The sequence below is a fragment of the Canis lupus genome, chromosome 1, assembly GCF_011100685.1.
Source record: "Canis lupus familiaris isolate Mischka breed German Shepherd chromosome 1, alternate assembly UU_Cfam_GSD_1.0, whole genome shotgun sequence".
Lineage (NCBI taxonomy): Eukaryota > Metazoa > Chordata > Mammalia > Carnivora > Canidae > Canis > Canis lupus.
Genome location: NC_049222.1, coordinates 57,431,553 through 57,444,070, shown reverse-complemented (window position 1 = coordinate 57,444,070; position 12,518 = coordinate 57,431,553). Strand labels below are relative to the sequence as shown.

The 12,518-nt window shown below is 40.9% G+C and overlaps 1 protein-coding gene and 1 pseudogene across 1 annotated transcript; both read left to right on the top strand.

Moving 5' to 3' along the window:
- Nucleotides 1-1,228: 1,228 nt before the first annotated feature.
- LOC111090701 (60S ribosomal protein L31-like) lies at nucleotides 1,229-1,899 on the top strand. The gene has a single exon (XM_038525602.1). It carries the CDS (start codon nucleotides 1,400-1,402, stop codon nucleotides 1,778-1,780), a length of 381 nt encoding a protein of 126 aa, XP_038381530.1. The 5' UTR covers nucleotides 1,229-1,399; the 3' UTR covers nucleotides 1,781-1,899.
- A 6,801-nt stretch (nucleotides 1,900-8,700) lies between these two features.
- LOC484089 lies at nucleotides 8,701-12,037 on the top strand (annotated as a pseudogene).
- The last annotated feature ends 481 nt before the right edge of the window (nucleotides 12,038-12,518 follow it).

Genomic DNA, 12,518 nt, shown 5'->3' with positions numbered 1-12,518 from the left:
TCTTGAGAGTAGACCAAGTAATATTTGAAAGACTTTTACACTTTTGAAAATCTATAATTTAACACCAATTTACTTTAGCTTTTATAAAATGAGTGAAAGATTCTCATGGTAAGCACATTGGAAAACCAATAGTTATGGATTTTGTTTTAACGGTAGTACTTTGTTTCTTGGCACTATCATCATCATTGTCAGGAATGGGGTTCAGAAACCACAAAACAAATCTTAGAAAAGAAACTCTTGAAAGAATTCCACACTGTGAATCTAAGAGGTCTTTGTAGTTGTTTTCAAGTGAGCTAGTTTTCAAACATTTTTGAGAACTCAGACTAATGGTATGACCCTGCTTGGAATGTGACTTCTAGATTCTAAAAAAGTGTTGATCCTGGTCTCAAGACCCACCCATGAGAATCAAATCAAAATTCATGGATATTTTAAATATCCACCATGTGCAAGGCACAACTTTAGGTGCCAAATATAACAAGTAAATTTAGATCTGACATTCTTAATCTTAAAGAATACTTTTCTGTGCATTATAATTTATGGACATATTATGTTATGTATTTGAAAATCTGAACCTGTTATTAAGATTTTTGAATGTTTATAAAAGTTCTTTCAATGGAAGTATAGAGCAGAAGGAGGGAAAGATCAGACACTTTCCCAGACACAGGAATGTCATTTGTTAAAATGGCAATCCCATTACATTTCAAGTGACCTTTTTACAGATTATTTTCCCCTTTTCTTAGCATGAATTTTCCAAACCTATCACAAAATTTTAAATATTCACTGATTCACACACTAATTTTTTTAAACAAAAGATGATTATTTTAACCCTGAGAGCCTAGATATGGCCAGTCTTTGCTGTTATTACTGTTGTCATCATCATCGTCATCATCTGATACCATAAGTCTATAAAAGGTTCTAGTTTTCCTTCCATGGTTCCTTTTTTTTTTCTTTTTTAGAGAAAGAGAGAGTATAAGCAGAGGGTATAGGGGGTAGAGAGAGAAAATCTTTTTTTTTTTTTTTAAAGATTTTATTTATTTACTCATGACACACACACACACACACACACACACACACACACACACAGAGGTAGAGGGAGAAGCAGGCTCCATGCAGGGAGTCCGACGCGGGACTCGATCCCGGGTCTCCAGGATCACACCCTGGGCCGAAGGCGGCACTAAACCGCTGAGCCACCAGGGCTGCCCCGAGATAGAGAAAATCTTAAGCAGACTCTGTGCTGAATGTGGAGCCCAACATGGGACTCAATTCCATGACCCTGTGATCATGACCCCAAGCTAAAATCAAGAGTCAGATACTCAACAGACTGAGCCACCCAGGTGTCCATCCTTCTATGGCTCTTAAAAGTCAGGTCTAGCCTCCTTTCCAACCAGGACCCAGCAGAATGGCTCCCACAAAGAAAGGTGGTGAGGAGAAGAAGAAGGGACATTCCGCCATCAATGAGGTAGTGACTAGAGAATACACCATCAACATTCACAAGTGCACCCATGGCATGGATTTCAAGAAGCGTGCCCCTCAGGCACTCAAAGAGATCTGGAAATTTGCTGTGAAGGAGATGGGAACTCCAGATGTGTGCATTGACACCAGGCTCAACCACACTCTCTGGGCCAAAGGAATAAGGAATGTTCCATACCGTATCCACGTGCAGTTGTCCAGAAAACATAATGTGGATGAATATTCACCAAACAAGCCCTATATGTTGGTTACCCATGTACCTGTCACCACCTTCAAAAATCTACAGGCAGTTAATGTGGATGAGAACTAATTGTTGATTGTCAAATAAAGGTCTAAAACTGCCAAAAAAAAGTCTATTAGGAATTTTGGTAAATTACATAATGTTTTTCCATTGACTCAAATTATTTCACAGGTGATTTTAATGTGTGCTAGAGCTTCATTGTCAATGGCCACTTACTTATACTTTGCTTCATCACAAGCCCAGTTCCTCTGCTGTTAAATTCAGTTTACTAGTTTGTGAACTATGATCAAAGATTTGGATTTCCAAGGATAATAATAATAATAAATAGCAAAGAAGATTAAAGGAATAAAGGAAAAATCTCCCTAAAACAATTTATCACATAAGGAGTGCCTGACTGGCTCAGTTGGTAGAGCATGCAACTCTTGATCTTGAGGGGTATGAATTCAAGCCCCACAGTGGGTGTAGAGATTATTTAAAATACATAAATGAAATAACATTTAAAAGGAATATATCACATGAAAGATCTGCATATTTAAAACATTCACATCTATGCAATAGAATGCAAAGTAGGTGCCTATGATTGAGGTAGATCTGTATGTGCTGATATGAGTGAAAAGACAGAGTTGACATGTTAATTGGAAAAGATAAAAACGTTGCATGTCGTACATTTGTGTAAAAAAAAGAAAAGAAAAAGAAAATATATGCATGTCCCTTGCTGATGTGTATGATATTCTGCAGGATTAAAAAAATACTGTCAAATGTTTACCTCTGAGAAGTAAGGCTGAAGGTTGTGAATGAAGGCAGGGTGAGAGACTTGCTTATCTTTCTTTAGTGTTTGTCTTTTTTTTTTTTTAACCTGCATGTGTTCCTTCTACAATTAAGAAATGCTAACATGAAATGTTTTGATCTAATGGAGAATCTCTGAAGAACAAGTCCAGGAAGAGGTAATTTCACAGGCTCTTGTTTGTCCTTCCTTCTGTGCACACAGAGCTTATACTAAGGGTTGATCCTTGAACCTGGAATGCCAATAATTCACCTCTTCTTGCCAAAAGTAGTAAGTCCAAGGAAGAAACCGACTGTGTTTGAAGGATATAGAAGATAAAGGATTGGAGTGTTTGAGAACTGGAAGATGGCAAAAAAGCAGTAGGAGGAGAAGAAGAAAAGACCAGATGGAAAGGTGGGATTGGGTGGCATTTATCCAAGCCTGAGGGAAATGAGATGTAAGAAGCCTCTGCTTGCTTCAGAGAGGGCTGCAACTGTGCTCTGTAGGGTCTTCTAGGTACCCATAATGGCATAGGAACAAAGCAGAGACGAAAGGCAGGTGGAGAAGAATGGAGGTGGTTGAATGGTTAGGTAGTAGAGCTTCTGAAGAAGGACAGCAGGACCTTCAGCTTCCAGCTGTTTAGAAATCACCATCACTTCTTTTAAATGTTGATCCAGACTAGTTTTTCCCCAGTTTACAGAAGTTACCTGTTTTGGTCTAGCTTCATTAAAAGCCCTCTATGTATGGGAGAAAATCCAGAAAACCAATAGCATTTGGGTGAGTTAAGATATTGTTTAATGTAGGCTGGGAGCTGCTCCTGACTGAGCCACAGAGTGTTAGGGAAGGGGAGGTGACTCCTAGTAGACAGAATTCTGATTTATCCCAGGATCCCTTTCCTGAGGGGCTATTGTCAAATTATACAAGAACAGTAAGAAAAGAAAGGAAATACCTTTAAAGTGTTATTGGTCTTTTCTTATAGGAGGAGGAGGGAGTGGGGGGCAGATATTAGAAAGCACTTTGGGAATTCATTAGTGAATTGAAATGGCTTTTCACCTATATACACTGACAAGTAATCTTCAGGGCAACTAGAAAACCAGGCCAGGGGGACACCACTGTCTTCTAGATAGAGTCTTGGCCTTCCTAAGAGCCCCATATTCTCCTTGCTCCAGCTCTGGGGGCTCCACACCCTGCTCCTTTAGGAAGTAACTCTCCCCTCTTTAGGGATTGCTTTTCAATGATGAACCTATAGATCATCATCTTTGTGTCTACATTCTTCTCCTAGGCAAACATTTGCGTCTTGGGAAGGTCTGGATAATTCCATGACTTCCTGTCTCGGGTCATTTTCTATTCCTTCTTCTCATTCATTACAGACAGTGCTGTGGTCAGAATATGTCCCCTCCAAATTCATATGTTGAAACTCTAACCCCCCCCAAAGTGAAGATAGTATTAGTAAGTGGGGCCATTCTGAGGTGCCTATGTCTTGAGGGTAGAGTCCTCCTAAGTGGGATTAGTGCTCTTATAAAAGAGGCACCAGTGAGATCCTTAGCTCCTGGGGGTGGGGGTCTCCCGGTAGCTCTTAAATGCTTCAGCACAGTCTCTTGGTCCACCTTACTACAAGGGAACAAGGACATGTAATCTTTCCATTTGCCAGAAAGAAAGAAAAGAATGGTCATTAGTTCTACTATAGGCCACTCTTTTGTTTCACTTTCGTTCCCACTGCAGAACACACCAAACTTCTTCCCAAAAGAAACAAACATGAAGTCCAAACCTGGAGCTCACAGTCTAGAGTCTGGGTAGTGTAAGGTTCATGTGCTACTCGTACAATGTTGGAAGGCTACAAGTCCAGCTGGGTTTATGGTTCCTTTGACTATAAATCTCTCCCAAAATTATTTAATAAGCTGCTTGTCTCTGATTTCAGTAAACTATATTTGCTAAAACTGTTATGGTTCTTTTTAAAACATGGTTCCCAGATCTACTACATGCTTTTGCTTTCTTGCCCCATTCTCTCTCTCTCCCCACTAATTTGTTTCTATCTGTCTTTCTCTCTTGCCAGTACAGCAGGTACCCTGAGTAAACATGAGATTATAGTTTTCTGTGGGAAACCTTCACCTTTATTTTGAGCTTTCTGTGGCTCTTTACCAGTTGAATTCCTTACTTTTATCTTTGCCCTAAAGTTCCTGAACTTACTGAGAGGTATTATCAATAGGTGTAGAAGCCATACTTTTAATTTGGCCTTTCTATGGATTTATTTTATTTTATTTTATTTTTTAAGATTTTATTTATTCATTCATCAGAGAGAGAGCGAGAGAGAGAGGCAGAGACACAGGCAGAGGGAGAAACAGGCTCCATGCCTGGAGCCCGACGTGGGACTCGATTCCGGGTTCCCAGGATCACACCCTGGGTTGAAGGTGGTGCTAAACCGCTGAGCCACCAGGGCTGCCCCTGATTTATTTTAATGGACTTTTTCAAGGCTACCCCAAATTCTCTCTTAGAGTTTGGAGTCTAAAACCTGTCAGGTTTTCCAATTTTGCAAGTCCTTACTTTTCTTAAATATCTCTATTCCTTTTCATTTCTGCTTACAAATCAACCAATTCCTTTTTGAGCTTATAAAGCCTTGCCAAAACATAGTCAGCAGCAACCAATATGCGCTAGAAACATTGTTTTCTAATTTTTTCCCCTCAGGCCACATTTTCTTTAGCCACATAATCTTTCCAAATTAATGCAGGAGTTAGTTTTATTAGTAGCCAGGTAAGAATTGCGGTCTTTCTAGCCCTCCATTATCAGTTTCCATGCTGCTCACCAGTAGACTGCTAAGCTAATGTCACATATTTTAGGAAAGGAAGTGAAACTTCTTTAAGAAAACTAATAATAAAGCACAGAAAAAGTTATTTCCTTTTGGTTGTTGTCTACAGCTAAAGTAAAAAGAAAAATCCCTCCCTTAATTCATCCCCTTATATGTGGGTATGGGAAGATAGTGGAGAAATGGGGGCAGATTGTGGGAAAGATGATAGATTATTTTTTATCATAGAACCGTCCTGCAGCAGACACCAATATTTGGTCCAAACTAATCACAAGACTCCATCAAATTGCAAGGGAAATGGTGAAAGAGAACTGGATAAGCGCAAGCATGTGAAGTCTACCGTGTGTTGTAGGATCAGTTTTTCTAAATTCCCCTATTCACCCCTTAATCTTTTTAGCCTTCTGTTTGTTTCCTTATTACATATGACAGTTTTATAATCTTTTATTTGCTACTTACTGTTTTTTCATCTATGCAACTAGATTATGTGTTTCATGAAGGCAAGGATCATGCTTGATTTAATTCCTTTTTGGTTACACAGTTCTTAGCATAGTGCCCAGGATGTTATAGGTGTTCAATAAATATTCATGGATATAATGAGTGAATCAATGAATGAGTCAATGAATGAATGAGAATCTGACTTGGATATTCTCTTCTCTTACTGCAGAGCTAGCACCATGTCTACTTTGTTTAGCTCAGAATTTGAACCCTTTTACAGATGCCTGCCTGAGCATCTTGAATTGTGACAAACAGTAGGTAAATCTACCCAGGGAGGAGGAGGACAACACCATGGAGAAGATAGGGCCATGGGACAGGTTCCAGGTTACAGTTGAAGGGCCCTCTGGACAGCTACTCCCACTCAGTTTTGTCAGAGTCACCAAGCCACAGTGGGGGGATGGCAGAGCTGCAGGTGCTGGCAGAGTAGGGATTCTCCCATAACTTCCTCCTTCCTGCCCAGCTCAGCTTGTTTACTCAGCAGAGTTGTCTGGTATACAGAACTCATCTTCCCCACTACCAGCCCCATTTCTCCACCATCTTCCTCTGCCATACATCACTGAATTTCTCAAGGGAGGGATTTTTCTTTTTACTTTAGCTGTAGACAGCAACCAATTTTTTTTTCTATATTTTATTGTTAGATTCCTTAAAGACGTTTCACTTCCTTTCTTGGAAGCAGTGAGCCAAGCAGGAATAGGTTTTGTTGACACCTGGTCTCAAGCTTGGGTATTATGACTCTACTTTGGCACTCTACCTCCAGGAGTGCCAGGCACCTAACTTAACTTCTCAAGGTAACTTAAGTTTGACTATTAATGACACTTTTGCGGCTCTCCTCCTAACTTGGTGACTGTTCATCTAAATGTCCTTCCCAGGTTCCTCCTCAGAACCATTGATATTGGTACTCGCTAAAACTCAATTCTTTCCACATACACTACTTGCATAATCTTCTCTTGGGGCCACCACTGGCTAGATGTGTGACCTTGGGCAAGCTTTTGACCTCTCTGTGCCTCAGTTTTTTCATCTGTAAAATGAAAATAACAGTATTATGTGCCTCCTTGGGTTGTTGTGAAGATTGAATGAGTTGATACATATGACATTCTTTTTTTTATTTTATTAAGTTTTTATTTTAATCCCAGTAAACATACAGTGTTCTATTAGTTACAGGCATACAATATAGTGACTCAACAATTCTATACATTGCTCAGTGCTTGGCAGTATACTCTTAATCCCTGTCACCTATTTTCCCCATCCCCCGACCCACTTCCCCTCTGGTAACCCTCAGCTGGTTCTCTCTTAACTGAGTCTCTTTCTTGGTTTCTGTCTCAGTTGCTCTTTTTTCCTTTGTTCATATGTTTTCTTTCTTAAATTTCATGCATGAGTGAAATCATATGATATTTGTCTTTCGCTGACTTATGTTGCTTAGCATTATACTCTCTAACTCCAGTCACGTTGTTGCAAATGGCAAGATTTCATTCTTTTTTATGGCTGAATAATACTCCATTGTGTGTATATATCACCTCTTCTTTATCCATCCATCCGTCAGGGGGCACTTGGGCTGCTTCCATAGTTTAGCTATTGTAAATAATTCTTCCATAAGCATAGGGGTGCATGTATCCTTTGGAATTAGTGTTTTCATATTCTTTGAGTAAATACTTAGTTGTTCTATTACTGGATCATAGGGTAGTTCTATTTTAACTTTTTGAGGAACCTCCATACTGTTTTTTACAGTGGCTGCACCAATTTGCATTCCTGCCAACAGTGCACGAGGGTTCCTTTTTCTTCACATCCTCACCCACACTTGCATTTCTTTTTTTTTTAAATTTTTAAAAGATTTTATTTATTTATTCATGAGACACACACACACACAGAGAAAGAGAGAGAGAGAGAGAGAGAGAGAGAGAAAGAGAGAGGCAGAGATACAGGCAGAGGGAGAAGCAGGCCCCATGCAGGGAGCCTGATGTGGGACTCGATCTTGGGTCTCCAGAATCACACCCTGGGCCGAAAGTGGCACTAAACAACTGAGCCCCCTGGGCTGCCCCACTTGCATTTCTTGAGATAGCTGTAACATTCTTGGAATAGTGCCTGGCACATGGTAAGTGCTCAGAAAGTGCTGTCAATGACTGTTCTCTTTTCCCATGTCTTTGACAACCAACCATATATTACCACTTCTACATCTCTACCTCCAGCCCCTCCCCTCCTAAGTTCTCCAGAGGCTTTTCTAGTTGCCTAGCAGACATTTTTGCTCATATGTCCAGCAGTCATCTCAAACCCCAAAAAGAGCTTATTTCCTCCCTAAAACTTATTTCTCCTCCAGCTTTTTGATGACCCTTAAGGATGTCAGTCTTTTAAGCTAGAAAACTTAGGGTCCCCTGTGTGTGCCACTCCATTTCCTGCGCAGCTCGATGCTGCCTCAGGGCTGTCCCTCATATCAGACCTCTTCTCCACCCTCGCTGAAAATAGACCGGGTCATTATTACCTCACTCTCCTCTGGTGGATGCCACACAGTCCTGTCAGAGTTAGCTTCCTGGAAGAAATCTGGAGAAACCGTTCTGCCCATGTGAATAGGATACAAAGTACAAAAGCCCATGGCAATATTGTTCATGTTAGGCAAGAATTGACTTAAAAAAGTCAAAGAACAAATATCCGACAGCATCACACAAAAGAAATTGCAAAACACTCAGATGGGAGAATGCTACTCAGCCGCTGAAGTACATAAATGGCTGCTACAGCACCAACCAACCAGGATGAGTCTTACAAACATGTGGAGCAAACACAAAGAAGATTTTAAATATGATTCCAACTATAAAAACTTCACAAGCAGTTAAAATGAAATTTTGTTTTCTGCGGAAGTAAATGAAAGCAGTGAAACAGTAAAGAAAAACAAAGTAGTGGTGAAGAATCACAAAGACAGTGGTTATTACCTTTGGGGTTTGAATGGGGTTACGATTGGGATTGGGAGAAGAGGTAGGTGTTCGCAATGTTATATTTCTATTCCAGGATGAGGGGTACAGAAGTGTTTGCTTTAGAACGATGCTTTATACAGTATATTTGTTTTAGTAGTTTTCTGACCATGGGTTATATTTTTCAATTTGTAAGGCAGGAAAAGAAAGAAATCCAATCACTTTATTTTCCAGTTGAAAACGCCCATCGTCAAGAGGACAAATTTCGTATTCCCCGTGTTGACCCGAAAGCTCTTCCCAGTCCTGCTTCAGTCACCTCTGTCCACTCCATCCCATATACCTCAGTTTCCTAAAGGACTGACCCCGTACATTACCCATTCTTATGTATCAGTGTCCTTCACTTCAGTTGTGTCTTTTCATTTGCTTGTATTGCTGCTTTGTTTTTTTTTTTTTTTAAGATTTTATTTATTTATTTGACAAAAGCAGGGGGAGCGGAAGGGGGAGAGGGAGAAGCAGACTCCCTGCTGAGCAGGGAGCCGGATGCAGGCAGGCCTCTATCCCAGGACCCCGGGATCATGACCTGAGCCGAAGGCAGATGCTTCACCAAATGAGCCACCCAGGTGCCCCTCATGTTGCTGCTTCGAATGACATTTCCCTGTTCTTCACCTGGAAAACTACTCTCCTCCTTTAATAGTCCAATGTCCTCTCTTCATTGATGCTATCCTCAAAACCCCAACCAGAGTCAGTGGTCCTGTTTCCCTCCTCCCACACTATTGAAGAAGAGAGTAACTCAGCAGTAGTTTTTAAGGTGCCTCTTGCAACATTCCTTTCCAGAATTCCATCTCTCCTACTAAGGGGGGGGGGGGTGGAGATTAGAAAGAGTGTCACACTCCTACTGTCATCACAGTGTCACTCAATAAAGTCAGTCAGTCCCCGCCCACAGCTCTTCTCACTCCTGAAGTAGCCCTCACCACATTGTGTATTAGCTTTCTCTCCTTACACAGTTGTCTCAATTGATGCCATACAACTTTTGTGAGAATTAAAGTGAGATAGTGTAAAGAACCCCGCACGGTTTCAGTTACATTTTCTAAGATTTTTTAGCAGTCATTACTCAGAAATGTGCTAGAGGGCGCTAATTCACTGCCGTAATAGGTTATTGTGCTCTGTGGGGTGTTAACACTTGACTCCGATCATCTAGCAGAGAATCAAAGAAAGGTTAGTAAACAAAATATCAGCCATCTGTATTCAGTGAAATAAATGAATATAGTTCAAGAATTTAAGTCTGCAACTTACTTGAAATTATTTGGGGGGAGAACAATCCAACAGTTGGATTGATGGCATCATAAACTTGTTTGCATCCCTGTTTCTTTATTTCCCAACCTAGGACAGGGTGCAGCTTGCAGTGGAAATGTTCAAGCAGGCAACGTTGATTTTGGTGACGCCTTCATGTGCACTAAAGTGAAGAAATGCCAAACATGGTGCTTCTTCCACTGTGAAATGAGAGGATTGGGCTAGATCATCTTCAGAGTCCCTTTCAACTCTATCATTCTGTAAAACACAATTCTAGTTCTAGAAGGAAATAGGCATGATCTCCAAAAATATATACATTCAAGCAAAGCGTGACAAAATTGAATCAAAAGGGAAAAACAAAGAATTGCTTAAATCTTCCAAAACAGGAAGACAAAACAAAATAAAAGAACTGTTCCATTTGTTCCTTCCATAGAATGCTGGGATTTAAAAAGCAGTGTGAGTGACAAGTGACTGGCTATCTGAAAGATGGCACTGATTCTGAAATATTTTCTAGCCTCTCTTACACTGAATGTTCTCCACACCCATTAACGATTATTTCAGACAAACCTTTGTCTTCTTTAGGAGGGTGATAAAGTAGGCTTACTTTATATGAAGTATTAGCCAGCCAATTTAGAGCATTATAGTTTTACAATGACTTCATTCATTTCAACCACCTGAAAAACCACAAGCTGTTATGAATAAGAGCAAAGTTCAGGTAGTAACTCTTAGTTAAGAGATGAATATGAAGAAATCAGTAAATAATTTGCTGTTATGTTTATGAGGCATTTCTACTTCATAAGAATCAAAGTGACTCACAGTTTGGATATAAGATGAGACCAGAAACAGAACGCTGAAGTCTGATTTTGCACTGATGGTATATATCATATGCTCTCTGCAAGCTGTGCCGCGAGATCTTAAATTATGACAAATAGTTGTAATTCCTAAAACACGGGGGATGTCTTTTTAGAAGAGGAGGCAGGCTGGGACCCAAGGGGGGTAACACAGTAAAAATACTGCTTCAGTGGGCAACGTGGTACAGGTTCAGAAGGGCATTCGTCATAGTGACGCCAAAGCCCAGGTAAAAGGGAGCAGTGGTGAAAGATGAGAAAGAGCCCAGGATTGAGCCAGAAGCCCAGAAGAGTCAGGCGGGAGCAAAGAAAAATGAAAAAGAATCAGCAGGAGAGAGGCCAGTCCTGTATGAGGAACCCCTCACCCCCAGATCAGAAAACCTCCCCCAGTGGTAAATCAGCCTCACTCAAGATCTGCTCCTGGAATGCGGATGGGCTTTGAGCCTGGATTAAGAGGAAGAGTTTAGCTGAAGTGTAGGAAGAAGCCCCAGAGAGAAGAGACCAAATGTTCAGAGAACAAACTATCAGCTGAACCTCAGGAGCTGCCTGAACTATCCCATCAGTACCGGTCAGTACGTTCAGACAAGGAAGGGTACAGGGGCGTGGGCCTGCTGTCCCACCCGTGCCCACTCAAAGTGTCCTATGGCACTGGGGACAAGGGACATGATCTGGAAGGCCGAGTGACTGAATTTGTTCTGGAAACAGCCTATGTACCTAACACGGGTGGAAGTCTGGGGTGCCTGGTGGCTGGCAGTGCTGGGATGGAGCCTTTTGCAAGTTCCTGAAGGGCTTGGCTTCCCATACATCCCTTGGGCTATGTGGGGACCTCAGTGTGGCCCATGAAGAAATCCACCTTCTCTACCCCAAGGGAAACAAACAGCATGCTGGCTTCACTCGACAAGAACGTCAAGGCTTTGGGGAGTTGCTAAGGCTGTGCCACTGGCTGACAGTTTGGGGCACCTCTACCCCAAACCTGGGCTATGCTTATACCTTTTGGACCTACGTGAGGAATGTTCCATCCATAATCATTGGTTGGCACCTTGATTACTTTTTGTTGTCTCACTCTCTCTTACCTTGTGTTGTGTGACAGCAAAAGCTGTTGCAGGGCCCTGGGCAGTGACCACTGTCCCACACCCTAAACCTAGCACTGTGACCCCTCCCCTAAATTACTGTAAGCCTGGGAAATAAGTCCCCCAAGCTAGCTTTAAAACTTAACCCCCCAAATGTCTTTAAAAACTGCTCTCTGGAGAAATCTGCATTGCACTTTCCCATCTAAAAATGTGAATTCTTTAATCAGGCTTCTAGTGACACTTAGGTTTCTTTTGAACCCCCAATTTTCTCTCTCTTTTGTGCATTTCTTTTTTCTTTTATATTAAGCTTCCTTTGAACTGTTTACAGGAAAATAGAGCCGTCATTTCAAGATAAAATAAAACACGGGGATGTCTTTTAGTCTATGTTATTTTTTAAAGTCTGCTTTGACAAAAACATTTTTTGCTTGCTCTTTTCAGCTTCACAAGGTTGAAGGTAAAAGTTGCAGTGAGACTTTAATAGTTTTGACATGATGATGCTCACAGCTCAATAGTTTCAATTATTAGAATGTGGCATTTTAAACATTTCAAATAATTAAAAGCAAATATTAAAACTTTGTATTTTGCGCTTCATGAAGTAGCCCATAATAATTGCTGGGTATCTCTAGTCCCATTTCTTAACCTCT

Coding starts and splice junctions, on each gene's coding strand:
- LOC111090701 (XM_038525602.1), top strand. CDS start 1,400: ATGGCTCCCACAAAGAAAGGTGGTGAGGAGAAGAAGAAGGGACATTCC.